General features: G+C 48.1%; 1 protein-coding gene across 4 annotated transcripts in view; it reads left to right on the top strand.

Annotated features, from left to right (window-relative positions):
- The window catches only part of MMP28 (matrix metallopeptidase 28), a 43,465-nt gene that overhangs the window by 4,519 nt on the left and 20,740 nt on the right, over positions 1-18,206 (top strand). For 3 of the 4 annotated variants that reach the window (XM_073315565.2, XM_073315568.2, XM_073315567.2), the window contains exons 2-3: positions 7,817-7,896; positions 10,460-10,647. In XM_073315565.2, the coding sequence (XP_073171666.1) occupies positions 7,817-7,896; positions 10,460-10,647 (268 nt within the window). Of the gene's footprint in view, positions 1-7,810; positions 7,897-10,224; positions 10,648-18,206 lie in introns of those variants that run through there. The other variant, XM_073315569.1, reaches the window with a different exon arrangement.

Below are 18,206 nucleotides of genomic sequence, written 5' to 3' on the forward strand. Positions count from 1 at the left end.
AAAGATTTTAAGTGGGGGGGGGAGGAGGGATAGCTCGGTGGTTTGAGCGTTGGCTTGCTAAACCCAGGGTTGTGAGTTCAATCCCTGAGGGGGCCATTTAGGGATCTGGGGCAAAAATTGGGGATCGGTCCTGCTTTGAGCAGGGGGTGGGACTAGTTGACCTCCTGAGGTCCCTTCCAACCCTGATGTTCTACGATTCTACGAACGTGAACCTCCATGTGGATAATTGCGACGCAATTACATGAGTCACAGATGTGAATGTGCAGCGTGAACAATCAAACTTTCTTTACAGCTGGGTCATGAAACAATCATTGCTTGTTGCTGAAAAGAACGCCCTGGAGTCAAATGTTTGAAAGCTTCTGGGACCAGTCAGATTTCGCTTTCCTGACTTTTATTCTGACTAATGGTGACGGATTCTATTTTTTCCCTCTCTTGATATCCCTTTAAAAACAAAACCAAGCCCCCCCTTCCCCCAAACATTAATACTTTTTAAAAAGAGCAGCGGGTGAAAACTGGTTCGGCAGGTATTTGGGTGTTTGTTGGGTCAGAGCCTCATTCTGAACGCTGGCAAAACTCCCCCAGGCTCCTTAACCCATCTGGTTTCACTTGCACCACAGCGACTCCTGCCTCTCCCGGGGGCGAGCGAGATGACCATTGGGCCACCGAGCGGGGAATGCAGGCTCAGTCCCAAGTCGTTGCAGTCGCTCAGGGCAAAGCCGAGAAGGCTGTCTGCGTTTACAACGGCAGTTATTTTCCCAGCGTCTGTGCTGAGTGAAGGGAGTCTACGGTAGCCAGAACGCGGAGGCCAGAAGACGAAAGGAGGGGGGAGGCATACAGTTCACGAGCAAAGGGGAAATTCTAGTTTATGCTGATGTGAAATTTATTTATTTAATATTGAAGCAACTGAGAAGAATCTCTTTGATTGCTCAGTGGAAAATAACACGGCACAGATGAGACACAGGTCTGAAACTGTGTGCATTTCAAGCTCCTCGTGGTGGTTAGATGTATCTAATTTTTATAGGGATATACTATGTATTATTGGTGTTCCAGCACCACCCGGGCTCTGCTTGGCGCTTTCCAAACAAGCAGGAAGCCACTGGGCCAGGTTGGTATAATGCCGTTGCAGGTCTGGTCCACTGAAATTGATGAAGATACTCCATTTACACCAGCTGAAGATCTAGCCCACAGTCCCTGCCCAGAAAAGGCAGGTCAAGAAGACAAACAAAGCATGAAGAGCTTGGAAAAGGCTTAAAATATACAGTCAAAATGTAAACAGCTTACATGTTCTATCTTTGTTCCAATCATTCTGTTGTCTGTTGGTTAATTTCATGTTGGAGTGGGTCTTGAGGGACATGCAGGAGAGGGCATTCCTTATGGAGGAATTTCATATGCAGGGGTGGCATGGGAGGAAGAGTAAAGCAGGGTGTTGGTTTAACCGATCTCGGACCTCGTTTTCCGTTGAACTTGGTTCGTGTACCTTTTCAGTGATGGAGGAAACTAGGGCTGTACTTGAAGTATCGTATGTGTGTTTGAAAAAAGATCCATGAGGACTCACTCCAAGAGGTTGTGCCATCCAGAGTGCAGCTTGGGAGTGTGGGAAATAGACAAACAAGAAGTCTTTGCATCCCCCTAAACCACATGTTTAGAAAGCAGTGAATAGTTTAGGGTGATGCAGGTAGCATGGATCCTACCATCACAGTGTTTATCCTCCTATAGCGCTCTTCACCCAAGCATCTTGCCATGCTTTGTAAACGTTAATTAAATCCTTATCAGTTCTGTGAAGTAGGTAAGTATCGTTATCCCTGTTGGAGGGAAACTGAGGCATGGGAGTTAAGGGCCTTCATTTCAGAGGTGATGAGCACCTGCAGCTCCCATTGACTTTCAGTGATGCTATTGGCCCTCTGCGTGTCTTCGCAACCCCTAAGCAGGGGTGCTGGAAGTAGGGGTGCTGGGGGGGCTGCCGCACCCCCTGGCTTGAAGAGGTTTCCATCATATCCAGGGTTTACAGATGGGTTCAATGGCTCTCAGCCCCACCCCCCACTGTACAAATTGTTTACTGTGCTAGCCATTGGTAATGCTGACCTTGCAGGAAGGAACTTATTGGTTTAACTGCTGAATTGGAATGCATGTGGATTCGCTTGCGTGGCAGCCACTTTATCCACTGTGACGGGGAAAGGGAGATACAAAAATAGGTTCTTTGTAGATTTCTGAGTTGTGCCAGGTGGGACCGATAGCCGGAGAGAGGCTGAGGTCCAAAGGACGTGGCATCCAGCTGAAACTATCATTCAAATGAGGGAGAAGGGCCTTCGAAGTGTTTCTGATCTAAAACAATTACGGTCTGCCTGAAGTCCCGCTGTCTTGGGGTTAAGGATTCAACCTGCAACTAAAATCTGTTGCTTCTAATTGTGGTTTCCAAGGGGAGGAAATTCAAACGGTGTTTGCTTCTTGCCTATGGACACTTTCAAGTGAGGAAACACCTTGCCCTCGGCCTGAAGTGTCCATAGGGATGTTTTCCCCGGCGGGAACTCTTGCTCTCTTGGAGTGTTATCCGAAGCGAGGCCAGGACGTTGCAGCTTTGTCTTCCCTTCCAGCTGCAGGCAACCAGGGCCAAGCTTCATGCAAGTCATTCATGGGAACAGCAGTGGGTGGGCTGTCTGCTCCAGGGCTGAAGTCTCTGCCATAAAGCCCTAATTGGCTTCAATGGGCTTTGGGTCAGGTCCTGACCAGGAAAGCAGGATCTGTATCATAGGTACTTACAAGGCCCCCATTGCCTTAGTACTCGAGTCTCCAGATCCTCAAAGGTATGAAAGTGCCAACTGCCAAGTTCCCATTGAAATCAATGGTCGTTAGGTGCCTATATACCTTTGAGGATCTGGGCCTGAGTGCTTCATGCTCTTCGGTGTATTTATCTTCACAGCGCCCCTGTGGGGCAGGGCAGGGCTGTTCTCCTTGTCCTATGGATAAGGAACCGAGGCACAGAGAGGCTACACCATTTCACTTCCCTGCCTCAGTTTCCCTGTCTGCCAAATGGGATAATACAGGCCACCTTTTAGGGGTGTGCTCCTTTGTCAGTGAGCATCCGTGTCAGGGCCCGAAAGGGTCAAATACCTTCGCCACTTTCACCCAATGAATCCCTTCCCCCACAGCATCCTCAGCCCTGTGCATAGTAAGTCCTTCCTGCCCTGGCTTGACCTGCTCCCTGGGGCACTTGCTGCCTTCTGTGAGTCTGGCTTTGAACCAGCCAGAAGAATTTCCCTCTTGTGTTGCTCCATTCTCCGGTGCAGAGGGAGTGCTGGGCATGTTTTCCTTTAATGCTCAACTATTCATTTCCTGCTGCTTTTTATATTGCATGGAAAATAGAATTTTCCCTTCTGTGGCAGCGGACGGGGTGGGGTGGGGGCTAAAACTTTCCTAGCATTGCGAAACTTTTAATGATGGCTTCTAGCTCTGCCTAGTAACTTTAAACTGTAGCTGTAATGAGATTTAATCATCTTGTTTTGATCAAGTGACATAAAATCCCCCTATTTGTATTCTCCGGGGTGGGGGTTCAGAGCTGTGGCAATTCTAGAGGCTGTGTTGTCTATTGGTTAGAGCAGAGGTGGCTGAGAGTCAGGATTCTTGGGTTCCATTGTTATAGTCAAAGGTCTCTGGTGCAGGGACCTTGCCCCCAATCCCAAAGGTATTTAGGCACCTGCATTCCATTGATTTCAGTGGGAATTAGGTGCCTAAATACCTTTGGGGACCTGGATCCTTGTCGTGTTCAATATCTATAATTGCCATGCAGAGCCAGAGAACTATACACGCAAAGCAGAACTCACCCCTTTGTGGATGGCCAGCATAAAACCTATATCCATTTCACTACTAGAGGTTTGTATCTGCATCTGATCCATGATCCGCGAAAAAGGTCCGCAAATATCTGTGGATTTGCAGGGCTGTATTCGCTACCTCTCCGCGCAGGAGTGAATGTCACCCACAAGGAATAATCATGCTCTATCCAGGGTCTGTGCAATTGATTACATAACTGGTCCCCAGAGTAATAATGGAAACCATTTAAAAAAAAAAACCCAAATAAACATTCCCCTGCTGTGTTTACAACCCAAATATTGCCTCCCATGAGAGCTGGCAAGTGAAACTGGCCAGAAACTAAAGGCAAGGTGACAAGCCTAGTTTCATTTTCAAAGCGGAGTGAAATCCAGAACGTTTTAAGGGCTTGTATATGCTGGGAAGCTAATTCAGATTAGGCACAGTATGAATTTAAAGCAGCACAGCTATTCCTGATTAACCCCACTTTGTGGATTAAACTGATTTGGAATATGGCACTCTGGAATAAAAGCATCCAAACCGAGAGTTAATCAGGAATAGCGATTCTGGAGTAACTCTCCATAGAGACAAGCGCTTCACACACAGCATGAGACCTTGTTGACACACACAATTACTCCAGAATAGTGTCTGTGCTTTAAATTCACACCCTACCTAAATTGCAGTTAACTTTCAACAACAGACAAGCCCTTTGTAGAGAAAAATACATTAGATTTCCCCCCCTCCCCGTTTTAAGAATTTGAGGTATTATTAAAGCACACACACGGGAATGTGCTTAAAACGTGACTTTTTTTTAAAACCGAGTTTCCCTTTGAATGTTTGTAAAGGGCTTTTAGACTCTCTGATTGGAAATATGTTGTGGCATAACAATATTGTAATAAGACCATGCACTTTTTGTATCGGGGGCGTCGGCTTTCCATTTGTGCTGCATTGCACCTTTGGGTGCAATGAAACAGTTGGAAATAAGACCAGCAAGCACCATACAAGTAACTGGTGGTGATCTAAGTTCATCTGCGGAGTAACAAACACAAAGGAATAGGTGTTAAAGAGGGGAGGGGAGGGGAGAGAAACAGTCTTATTCCTCAGACATTTTTTTTTTCTGTGCTGTGTGGTTTCAGCCGTGTCAGTCCTAGGATCTTAGAGAGACAAGGTGAGTGAGGTGATGGTTTTGTTGGACCAACTTCTGTTGCTGAGAGAGAGAAGCTTTCCAGCGAGACAGATCTCTTCCTGAAGCTCGGCTCTCTCACCAACAGAAGTTGGGCCAATAAAAGAGATCACCGCGCCCACCTTGTGTCTCTAACGTTTTGTGTGTGTTTGGCTATACCAGATGTTGTATATCACAGCTGGAAAGACACAGTCTCTGGCAGGGCTATATGATGAAATCTGTGGTCCGCCTGCATTTCCCCCCCCCCTTAACTCAGGTGTATTTACTCCAGGAATGCTGATAAGGAAAGGGAAGTACTGGAGAGAACAGAGATGGAACAGTGCAGTGCCTCTGGGGGTCTGCTGGTCTCTGCTGAGTCTTGGCTAGAAGCTGGATTAATGAGAAATGAGCTCTCTTTGTAGCATGCTAGGATAGCATGCTAACGGAAACGGCTTGGCTTTCCCTGAAAGCAATTGCTCACAAAGACCGAGCCAAACAGCAAAGTCACCCGAATTAATCAGAAGCGCGAGGGCTGCGTGCAGTGAGATGAGATTCAGTGCTAATGAATTTAAAGTCAGACACCTAGGAACAATAATTGGAAACCTTAGGACCTGAGCGCCTCACTACCATGGATGGATTTGTCCTCACAACCTCCCTGGGAGGCCGGGCAGGATGCCCATTGTACAGATGGTGAATTGAGGCACGGGGACACCATGGTCTTGTCTACACTGAAAAATGTTTCTGTTTCAGGTATGCTGGTATAGTTAAAGGGGCAAAAACCCTGAGGCTAGATGCACTTGTGGTCTAAAAGCTTTTGTATCCGTATAGCCTTTTCTGATTCAGCAGAGCAAAATGATCGATTCTGGTATAACTGGGTCTGTGCAAAGGCTTTTAGTGACGTAACTCTGTCCGCAACAGACTCTGTTTAAGTCAGATTTGAGTTAATGGTAGTATCAGTCAAGTTGCTGTGTTAATCACCCCCCTCCCACCCTGTAAGTCCGTGGCAGAGCTGAGAATTGAACCCAGATCTCGTGGCGAAAGCTCTAGCCTGTCTTAGACACGCTGTAGTGAAGGACAGTGCTGGAGAAGAAGGCCTCCGAGAAGACAGTCTGAAGGAATTGAGATTATAGCCTGGGAAGGAGAAGACTGAAGGAAGGCAGCTATAAACAATTCTGAGGAGTGAAGGGAGGGAACTGTTCGTCTCACAGAATAATAGAAGCAGCAGGCTAAATGTGATGGAGGAAGAAATCCCAGATCTGCTCGTAGCCATAGCAACTGGAGCCTGGAATGGACTCGCCAAAGGGAGTTGCGACAACTAGGCCCTGATCCTGCTCACCTTGAATTCAGTGTCAAAGCTCCCATTGCGGGTGCAGGGTTATGGCCTGTCATGGCAGACACCAAAAAGGATGGGATGTTAATGCAACAGAGTGTAACTTGCCTGTGCAGGAACTGTGGAGGTGTAGGGTAAAATAGTAGTTAAAAGCCATTGTTATGTTTGACAGCATACACATAAAGAAGTGAGATAAAACCGTAAATACTCTGCTGAAAGGTTGCAATGTAACATAACTTTATTTCTCAGAATTCAGAGAGAACTACATAAGAACCCAAAAATAGGAGAGACAAAACAGGCTGCTCCCTGGGGGCAGGGAGGCATAACTTTCCAGCCTGACTCTCATCACAAGCTTCACTGCAGAGCCCTCTAGCCTGCAAGCAAGACCAGGAGCCCCTTCTCCCCTTAAAATGATAGCTTGCAAATCCAACATGGTCCTCAGGACACCACAAATATATAGTTTAAAACAAAATATCTACATCCACCCTGCTTAACCCACCCACCCAAATGTATTGGTGACACCTTGGATCATGAAAACAGCCCAGTTGGTCTCACTTCAGTTTCCCATCAGTTACGCTCTCTGGTTCTCATTGCTAGCCGGGGAGGTTGGTTGTCGAATGAAACTGTTTCCACTGGGATGGGAGACAATTTCCTGAGAACTTTTCTATGCATCTTGTATGTTGGACCAAGTCTGACCTGACGAGGTCCCTTTATTTAAATAATTAATAATTAAAGAACAATCTGGAAAACAGAACTCCCTGCTGCACAGCAGAGAATGCCATGAGATCATGTTCCCTCTCCAGTGATGCACCCGGTTCCTTTGCAGCAGAAGACCTTGCGCACACAACTTTACTGTGGCCACAAATCTCTCCTGTGCTCGATCCTTTCCCCCACTGAAGGCCATGGGAGTCTTGCCATTGACTTTGTAGGGCGCAGAATGGAGCTGATCAACATCCAGCGTCTTTCTCGTCCCTCAGAGGCTTAGAACCATTTCAGGACGCTTGGTGAACTTTGGCTGTGGGCTGTGTGGTTGGCAGGCTATTCCCAGAGCTCTCTGTTTGAGAGGCACGTCGCAGTGTTTCCAAAAACTCAGTGACTCTCAAAAATGTGTATTTTATTGGCAGTGTATTGTAACAAACGGGCGCATGTATGTGACAGTGCAAAAACTACTGCCCTCTGCTGGCTGGAATCAGAATGGCCCAATAATGTCATGAGGCCTATATGCCAGCAGAGAAAGAAGAGTCCCTTTTAGCTCAAAGTGGTAGAGGCTGATGCTTTTGGGATGGGAAGATCTCAGTTCTGTGACTTCTGTCCCCACGAAAATCACAAGTAAGCAACATCCACGCAACTGTGTACTCCTAGGTGGGCCTGGTTTTGCTGCACTATTTCCAGACGTGAACGTTGTGTCCCAAGCAATCAAGTGCAGATGAGCGACTGTTAATATTTTCAGGCTTTTTTTTCCCCCCAGTTGTGCTTCAGCTATGACTTAGTTTTCTCTCTTCCTGTTTTTCCTTTGATGGCAGATGTTCCTGGAGAAGTATGGCTACTTTGATGAGCCAGCTCCTAGTGGACCCACATCTGCACAGTTCGCAGAAGCAATGAGGTAAGAATCTTCCTTCGTGTAGAAATTTCAAATGCAGCAGACCAAGATCCCCATCCAGCCCCCGGCTTCTGGGTTGTGTGAGCTGCCCCCTGACCTTAGATGGGGTTGCCAACTTTCTACTCACACAAAACTGAACATCCTGGCCCCACCCCTTTTCCGAGGCCCCACCCCCCGCTCACTCCACCCCCGCACCCTGCTGTCGCTTGCTCTCCTCTCCCTCAATCACTCGCTCATTTTCACCGGGCTGGCTCAGGGGGCTCGGGTGCGGGAGGGGTTGAGGGCTCCGGCTGGGGGGTGCGGGCTCCGGAGCGGGGCCAGAAATGAGTTCAGAGTGTGGGAGGGGGCTCCAGGCTGAGGCAGTGGGTTAGGGTATGGGGGGGCATGAGGGCTCCAGCTGGGGGTGCAGACTCTGGGGTGGGGCTGGGGATGAAGGATTTCCAGTGTAGGAGAGTGCTCTGGGCTGGGACCGACAGGTTCAGAGGGCAGGAGGGGGCTCTGGGCTGGGGCAGGGGGCTGGAGTGTGGGGGGTGTGAGGGTTCCAGCTGGGGGTGCAGGCTCTGGGGTGGGACTGGAGTTGAGGGGTTTGGAGGGCAGGAGGGGGATGAGGGCTGAGGCAGGGGGTTGGGGCACGGGGTGGGTATCAGGCATGCAAGCTCTGGGCGGCACTTACCTCAAGCAGCCGCCAAGTCCCCCCACTTCCGTCTCCTACGCGGAGGCGCTGCCAGGTGGTTCTCCGCGCTGCCCCGTCCACAGGTGCTGCCCCCGCAGTTCCCATTGGGGGGACAACATGGCAGCTGCTTCCCAGGAGCCGCACGGCGTGGAGGTTAGCAGGGAGGCCACCAACTGGAAAAGTCGTTGATCGGAGCTGCCAGGATCCCTTTTTGACCGGGTGAAAATCGGACACCTAACCTTAAAGTCTCTTCCCAGCAAAGGTCTTTTGCTATGCTCTGTCTCTCTTATGAGCAGACAAAAGCACAGCTGGTTGTTCTAAAATACACAGCCGCATGCCCAGCGCCATTCAGCCCAGTATCTCACTGCACTGATTAGTTTTCCTTTTATGGCCTGGTTAGAATAATATCTGCAGCAATGCTGCAGTTCATGGCTGGCTGGAAGATTTCATGAATGCCTGGGATGACAGCCACACTTATAACAACAACACCACCGGGTCCTTCTATGGTGCTTTTCATCAGTGGATCTCAAAGCACATTACAAAGGAGGCCCCCTTTGTATCATCACCCCCATTTTGCAAATGGGTAAACTGAGGCACGAGACATGAGTTGCCCAAGGTCACCCAGAAGGTCAGGGATAGAACCCAGGTCTCCTGAGCGCTAGTCAGGTGCTCTGTTCCCTAGGACGCACCGTCTATGTTCTCTCCTACGCTGGCGTAGAGGGGCCATAGATTTCGAGGCCGGAAGGCCCATCGTGATTGAAGGGTATCATAGAATCATAGAAGATCAGGGTTGGAAGGGACCTCAGGAGGTCATCTAGTCCCACCCCCTGCTCAGAGCAGGACCAGTCCCCAACAAAAAGATTGTTGTCTCCAGGAAGCTGTGCTCCTCCTGGGGCTTTAGTTAACTGATTAATGCCAGGGGTGGGCCTCCCACCCCAGTGCATCCTCATGGATTGCGTTTGGTGCCGTGGAGATTTGCCCTTTCTGAGGGAGCCTGGCTCCGGAGAGTTTACCCTCCCTTCCCCAAGTGCCCAGCCTATGAGCATCGGCGAGAGGGGAGTTTCACACTGGTAAAATGGCACATGTTAGAGGAGGGATCGCGTGGCCACCAGTGGCCAAAGCAAACGCTATATCGACCCCTGGCTGTATTACGTTAACAGCCCCAGGAGCCTGTAGTGCAGCAGAGACCGCAGGAGTGCTGGGAGTTGTATGTGCCAGGGCCCAATGCCCTGACAGGGGACAGGGCTACAAAAGGTTCATGCCCCGTCACACGGCAGACTCCTGTTCCAGCTCCCCTGGGCCACGCTCTGATCTCAGAGACACCTGTGTGCACTCGGGTGACTGCACTGACTTCAATGCGTGTACCCCCGTCTAATTAAGGTCCAATCAATCCTGGGCCTCCCCTGCTAAGACTGCCCGCCAGAGCCAGGTGTGCTTCTCGTCTGTCTGCTGGGAGCTGAATGTGGAGACCTGCCTGTGAGAAACTGAACTGGGATGCACTGACTCATCTTAGCAAGGCAGGCAGTGTGGTGCAGCGGTTAGAGCACAGGCCTGGGAGTCAGGAGGCCTGGGTTCTAGTCCAGGCTCTGCTGTTGTGTTCCCTGCTCTGTGCCTCAGTTTCCCATCTGTGCAGTGTGGGTAACCACATCTATAAACAGCTTTCAGATCTGTGGATGACACGTGCTGCATCCTGCTCGCAGTACAACGAGAGCTTTGCCGTGGGACTGGGATCTGGTCCTAGAGGTGTAGAGTACTATCATTTCCCATAATGCACCAATGCCAGTGGCTATTCCGTGTGAACCAGTGATTGAGGGCTGGTCGTGCTATCATCCTGCGTGGCCATTCAGTTCCCCACTGTCTGCGCTGCCTCCGATGTTTCCCCTTCTTTCCCAGGGAGTTCCAGTGGGTGACCCACCTGCCTCTCAGCGGGGTCCTGGATACTTCCACGGTCCGCCAGATGAACCTGCCACGGTGTGGTGTGAGTGATGCAGAAAGCCACGCTGCCTGGGCTGAGCGGGTACATGCCCTGCTCTCCGGCAGACGGGCCAAGACGAGACGCGGGAAGCGCTACGCACAGCAGGGTAGGTGCTTTCACTGGTCACGGAGATTTTCATGGGCTGAGCGCAATAATGCAGGCTGCTGGCCAATTCAACCTGGCTACATGCTTCTGAACTTTTACATACTGTGACTTGATTCCCAGCACTCCCATCACTTGGCTGAGGCGCTGGTAGCTAATCCAAGGAAAACAAGAGCAGGAGAAGACCTAGTAAGTTACCTCGTCCTGCTGCTGCCTAGGATGGATTGTTCCTAGAAGCTGCCTGAAGATGGGCCCTTCTGCTGAGTTTTACCCATTCTTTTGCACAATCTGACCTCAGCAACAATTAGAGCTGATTGGAAACTGAAATTTCTGTTCCACTGGAAATTCTGAAATTTAGATTCTTTTTAGGGCTGTCAAGCGAATAAAAAAATTAATCGCGCTGTTAAACAATAACAGAATACCATTTATTTAAACATTTTTGAATGTTTTCTACATTTTCAAATATATTAATTTCAATTACAACACAGAATACAAAGTGTACGTGCTCACTTTATATTTATTTTTGATGACAAATATTTGCCCTATAAAAAACAAACAGTATTTTTCAATTCACCTCATACAAGTACGGAAGTGCCATCTCTTTCTCATGAAAGTGGAACTTACAAATGTAGAATTATGTCCAAAAAAACCCCCCTGCATTCAAAAATAAAACAATGTAAAACTTTAGAACCTACAAGTCCACTCAGTCCTACTTCAGCCAGTCGCTCAGACAAACAAATTTGGTTACAATTTGCAGGAGATAATGCTTCCTGCTTCTTGTTTACAGTGTCACCTGAAAGTGAGAACAGGCTCATGGCACTGTTGTAGCCGGCATCGCAAGATATTTACGTGCCAGACACCCTAAAGATTCATATGTCCCTTCATGCTTTAACCACTATTCCAGAAGACATGTGTCCATGCTGATGACGGGTTCTGCTCGATAACGATCCAAAGCAGTGCGGACCGACGCATGTTCATTTTCATCATCTGAGTCAGATGCCACCAGTAGAAGGTTGATTTTCTTTTTTGGTGGTTTGGGTTCTGCAGTTTCTGCATCTGAGTGTTGCTCTTTTAAGACTTCTGAAAGCATGCTCCTCACCTCGTCCTTCTCAGATTTTGGAAGGCACTTTAGATTCTTAAACCTTGGGTCGAGTGCTGTAGCTATTTTTATACATCTCGCATTGGTACCGTCTTTGCGTTTTGTCAAATCTGCTGTGAAAGTGTTCTTAAAATGACCGTGTGCTGGGTCATCATCCGAGATGGCTAGAACATGAACTATATGGCAGAATGTGGGTAAAACAGAGCAGGGGACACACAATTCTCCCCCAAGGAGTTCAGTCACAAATGTAATTAACGCATTATTTGTTTAACGAGCATCATCAGCATGGAAACATGTCCTCTGGAATGGTGGCCGAAGCATGAAGAAGCACATGAATGTTTATCATATCTGGCACGTAGATACCTTGCAACGCCAGTTACAAAAGTGCCGTGCGAATGCCTGTTCTCACTTTCAGGTGACATAGTAAATAAGAAGCGGGCAGCATTATCTACTGTAAATGTAAACTAACTTGTTTGTCTTAGTGATTGGCTGCACAGGAAGTAGGCCTGAGTGGACTTGTAGGCTCTGAAGTTTTACGTTGTTTTGTTTTTGAGCGCAGTTATGTAACAACAACAAAAATCTACCCTTGTAAGTTGCGCTTTCATGATCAAGAGATGACACTATAGTACTTGTATGACGTGAACTGAAAAATACTATTTCTTTTGTTTATCATTTTTACAGTCAAATATTTGTCATAAAAAATAACATAAAGTGAGCACTGTATACTTTGTATTCTGTGTTGTAATAGAAATCAATGTATTTGAAAATGTAGAAAAACATCCAAAAATATTTAATAAATATCAATTGGTATTCTACTGTTTAACAGTGCGCTTAATCGTGATTAATTTTTTTGAGTTAATTGTGTGAGTTAACTGTGATTAATCAACAGCCCAAATTCTTTTTTTCATTGTCCTGAATCATAATGAAAAGCCAAACTTTCCCATGGAACAAAAATTCCAAAAAATTTCTATTTGGGAGCATCACATTCTTCCATTTCACTGATGTTGAAACACTTCATTTTGGTAGTGTCCAAATGTTATAATGTAATTAAAAGTATTATAATAAATACTGTATATATTATAGTATTAAAAGAATATTTAATGCAATATAAATGTCTAAACAAATCGAAATGATAAATCTTAAATGAAACTTTTGCATCTTATCAAAATGCAACATTTTGACTTTCTCGAAATGAGAGCCCATAAGAATTTGTTTCAACATATTCCTTATTGAAATGGACATGGTCCCATGAAATATTTTGATTTTGACAAAGCTGCATTTTCCAATAGAAAACTCTTCTGTTGGAAATATTTTAACCAGGTCTAGCAACCCTGAGATCCTGTTATTTATTCCAGATCATCTCCGCATGTCCTGCTAGGTCTGTTTTAAATTACTTTGGCAGCCACTACAAGCGTCCAGCTCTAGGCGTGGCCAGGGCAGTTGGATGTATCTTTTATTTAGTTCTTTTCCTGGCTTTACTGCAGTAATGTTATCCTTGGAGAAGATGGGGCAAGAAGATAGAATTATCTTTTCTCCCTTTCAAGGACATTTGAATGCATCTGTCTGTTTAAACATAATTTCACCCATTGGAACTTAACGTCTCTGATCAACATCAAGGAAATAGCTGCCCGAAATTAAAATTGTGTGACTGGGATCCAGGCTTGTTAGTGAGAAGGAAATTTTGGAAAACATGTATCTGCCTGTTCCAGCCTTTTGGAGGTTAATGGCTGAGCCACTGCTGAGTTGATCCCAGCACTAGGATTGTTTGGAAGGAATCGCACTGAACGTTGATTCTGAAAATTGTCCCAAGTTTCTCTCCACAGACAATAGCTTGCAAAGACACTGCTGTAAATGACTCTTATTCGGCATTGCTCTCAGTATTGCAAGTTCATGCTGTGCGGGTTCTATTCTATTCTCTCTCTTTTACTGTTGTATCTGAGCATCTTCCAATTGTGCATTAAGTAACATGGGTAACCTCTGGCATGCGTAGTTCATTCCTCCCTGGGGGAGCCGTGTGTGTGCTGTGGAGTGTCTTGTTTGGATAGGGTTTGGTTTTGCTTTAAATGTCCAAGCAAATGTGTTTGTACCTGAGAAGATAGGTCAGAGGAGTGTGCCTGGCACTTGGAGTGGAAGCTGGTAAAGTTTGTGAGGGTCCTGTGGGAGTTAGGATTTAAAATTTTTATTAAAGCTAATGTTAAAAGAAATTAGATAGTACATTAGTTGGGAAAAGAGTGTCTGTACATCTGGGTATAGTGCTTAGATTATTCACAAATACAAAGTTAGTTTTTTGAATGTCATATGCTACGTAGAGTACATAATCAGCAATAACCCAAATTTAGGTGAATAGATTTAACAATACAGTTTAGATATTAGCATCCGAATACTCAGGTACATCACTCATGAAAAGTTGCACAGAGATTTGGTTGCGCAAAGCAAAATATATCAGTGAGTGGAGATTGTCCCTCAGTAATTTGAGAATTAGGTTGGTTGTCCATTTAGAAAATACAATCCATGGGGAAAGTCTTTGTTACTTTCCTGACCGTGCTTCTCATTGGCACTCTGGCTCATCCCTCCTGGTATTGCTGATGTCCAGTGATGTGTTCTATGTAGATGTCCACCTGATGGCATCTGACACCATGAGTTGCCGTATTGGCCGAGTGTAGCGTGGACCGATTCCGCATTCTCTCAGCACTTGTTTGTTACCGGGGGTCCCATGTGCCTAAGGCTCCGACAGTCAGTGTGTGTGTCTCAACCTGGTAACCCTTAGCTCTCAAGGTTTTGGCCAGAGGGGAATATTTCTCTACCTTTCGAGCTCGGGCATCGTCCTGTTCTCAAAGGGCACTGTGGTGTCCACCAGGGGGGAGGGATAGCTCAGTGGTTTGAGCATTGGCCTGCTAAACCCAGGGTTGTGAGTTCAATCCTTGAGGGGGCTGTTTAGGGATCTGGAGCAAAAATTGGGGATTGGTCCTGCTTCAAGCAGGGGATTGGACTAGATGACCTCCTGAGGTCCCTTCCAACCCTAACCTTCTATGAATCTATTCTATGAATCTATGATGATCTTCTTCTGGTCCTCATTGGTGATGACGCTGTCCGGTCGCAGTTGGCTGTCGGTTCTGGGGATATACTCTTACACTGGCCCCTGAGGATGCTCTGTCTCCTGCACATGTGAGTTTGACCCTTATAACAGAAAGTCCCTCGGTGCTTGAGGCATGGAGCTGTCGACTCTGGACCCCGTCCTGAAGTTTGGTGATTCTTTTTTTTTTTTAAAGCAAGATAACTAATGCACTGGTGCCATCTCATCGTGAAATCCAAGTGGAGCTAAGGCACAGGTAGATTTCCCCACAGTGTAGCTTTCAAGATCAACACCCAGAGATGACCTTGCTGGGCTACATCACAATGGCCTTATCTGCGTTAGGATTATGATGGCCTATTTATCTCACTGTAACATAAACATCTTTTCTGGCAGGGAAGACAGAGCACCTTGGTCCAGGTCATTGAGTGCCTTGAAGATAAGGACCAAGACCTCTTATTGTTTCTAGCTTGCTCAGGGAAGATTGCTTGGAGGAGGGGAAATTAAGGCAGGCTGGACACCTCTCTGGGACTGACGGCTACTTAGGCCAGGTTAGGAGGCTCTCTTTTAGGGCAGCTTATAACAAAACCACGTTCCTTAAAACTGGACACATGACCCTGCCAGTAATAACAATGGGCACAATTTGCAAATTAAGGGTCGGGCAGCTCCATCCGTATTTGGGCACCTAAATCAAAGTGCCTTGATTTTCAAAGTTGCTGAACAACTGCAGTTCCCGTTGAAATTAGCGGGCGTTCCAGATTGGCATCGGCTCTGAAACTCAGGATGCTTTGCCCTAGGTGCCTGTGTTCGAACGTAGGGGTTTGCACCTTGGTAGTGCCTCCCATTGGAGACTCTCAAAGCGCCTTGCGAGGAGGAAAGCGTGATCACCAGTCTGGGTGTATATCTGTCCATTGAGTCAATTGCTTCAGACTTTCTCGTCATAGATTTGTTGCTACAGGGCCGGATTTGCCTCTGAGCTGGGCACGCCTAATGCCAGGCTAGTCAGCACCGTCACACCCATTTACCCGGCCCCTCAGCTGCCTTCCAAATATGCCGGTCAGTAACGTGCTTTGTGGTGAGAGCGGGCTGGGCGCAGCTGTGCCTGGGACATGGGAAAAGTTAATGAGCGATTAGGTAAGTGCCAGTGACAAGTCTGCATCTGTTTTAGCGGCTGAGGTTGGTGGTGGGGTGGGGAATGTTCCCCAGAGTCAGCACTTCCCCCCCCCGGGCCGCGCAGGATTGTTACACGCAGCTGGTTTCCCTCCAACAAAAACGGGACTCTTCTTCGCATCTTTCCTACAAACTCTACCTTGGCAGGGCTCCAGGGAGATAAGACCCAGCGTTTGTAGGCGGGGGGCGGGGAAGCGAACAGGATATATAGGCAAAGCAGGTTTACAGAGGAGACCGAGGCAGGCAGGGCCACATGGGCTCTGGAGGAGAAGGTGCTGGAACTGTGGTGGAGCAGAAGGGAGGGAGTGCTAAAGATTAGGGAGCAGGGAGAGCTGTAGAGAGACCAGGAGATAGACAAGAGCAGCCCCCTGCGGTCGAGGGGGGTGATTTGGAACAGGATCCTGGACTGACTCGAGAGCCACGGGGTTGGTCTGGGGAGGGTGCTGTGTGCTGGGCTACTCTGCCCGCATCGGAAGCAGAGCAGCAGCGTTCTGCCAGAGGCCGGAGAGCAGGGGCTCGGGGAGGCTGCGGAGAATCCCGACCCTCGGTCCCCTGCTCTAAGCCTTGCTTAATGCACCCTCCCTGTTCTGGCTCGCCCAGCCCTGTTCTGTCCCAGGAAACCTGGGCCGGGCGTCCTTGCTGCCGGGATGAGGCAGCAAGACCTGGTGGAACTGGATAAGGTTCAGAGAAGGTCAAGAAAGATGATCAAGGCTATGGAATGGCTTCTGTAGGAGGAGAGACTAAAAAGATGAAGGCTCTTCACCTTGGAAAAGCGGTGGCCACAGGGGGGAGATGTTCGAGGTCTATAAATCCACGAACGGTGTAGAAAAAGTATATGGAGAAGTGTTATTTACCCCTTCACCCAGTGCAAAAACCAGGGGGCACCTGATGAAATTAATAGGCCGCAGATTTAATGCAAACGAGAAGTACTTGTTCACACAAGGCATAACTAACCTGTGGAACTCCTTGCCAGGGGATGTTGTGAAGGCCACAAGAATAACTGTGTTCAAAAAAGAACTGGATACGTTCATGGAGGATAGGTCCATCAATAGCCATGGTGATCAGGGACAGAACCCCATGCTCAAGGTGACCCTAAGCCTCTGACTGCCAGAAACAGGGAGTGGAAGATGGTGGATCACTCCAGAATTGCCCTGTTCGGTGCGCTCCCCCTGAAGCTGTGGCATGGGACACGGTCAGAGACAGGACACTGGGCTAGGCAGAACATGGTCTGACAGTGCCTCTCTCTGGTACAGACACCCAGGGTTAATCTGGGCATCCTGAAGCTGTACGTGGCAGCTGTTGATCCTTTCCTGATGCTGGTTTCCAGTGCATCTATTTCTACCCTATCCATGGTGATGACAAGCTGAAGTGACGTATGATGTGTGTGCATGCATGTGAAATGTCCAGTCCGGTGACAGGTTAAATCATTTTGTCTGGCCAGAGTGTTGGCAGCAGGACTCACTGCGGCTGGGAAGTGGTCTCTTGCATCCTCAAAAGTCTTGGGACACTTTACAGATCATGTATAACAATCTTTCCATTCTTCACTGAAATGCAGCCACCTCTGGGGTGAAGGGCAGCAGCCATCATGGTGTGCAGGGAGAGGAAGGATTGGCAGGGAACCCTTACACGTATGAGATCTTCAGTGTACATGGAGACTAGAGAGGAGCTTATCTGACCGACCCACGCGCAGGGAGCTGCAGGGAATCCCAGTGTATCTGCCTTGTAGTGATGAACGTGCCAGGCACTTCTAGGCACTTCACATCTGGAGCTAAGCCCCCCAGCCCCGATGTGGATCGGGAATTGGAATGCTGCAGAATCCATGGTGCCTTGAGAGGAAAACCTGGCACAGAGAGGTGCGTTCTTCCCTTGCCAAAGGGCGTGTGAACCCGGTTGGCCTGGCGGGGGCGATGTAAATGAGAGGCTTTTTGGTCGCTGGGAGCTGTGTCTCTCTGTGTCTGGGGACAGCTGGGCCCTGCTGGCTTCAGAGCGAAGCCAGCAGGATGGGCTGTGAATTGTGCAAACATCACATAACCTGCTGGGCTCTGTGAGTGCCCCAGAAACTTGGGGCCTGATCCTGCCTGGTGCTGGCCGCCCCGTGGACTTTGCAGTGGTGAAAGCAGAGTAAAAGAGGAGGGGTGTGGGTGGGTCACTGCTCCCCCAAGCCAGGGAGAGGCTACTGCTGTTAGCTGGGCCTCCCCCTACTCCTGCTTACTCTAACCCCTGC

This window comes from Lepidochelys kempii, chromosome 17 (genome assembly GCF_965140285.1).
Source record: "Lepidochelys kempii isolate rLepKem1 chromosome 17, rLepKem1.hap1, whole genome shotgun sequence".
Classification (NCBI taxonomy): domain Eukaryota; kingdom Metazoa; phylum Chordata; order Testudines; family Cheloniidae; genus Lepidochelys; species Lepidochelys kempii.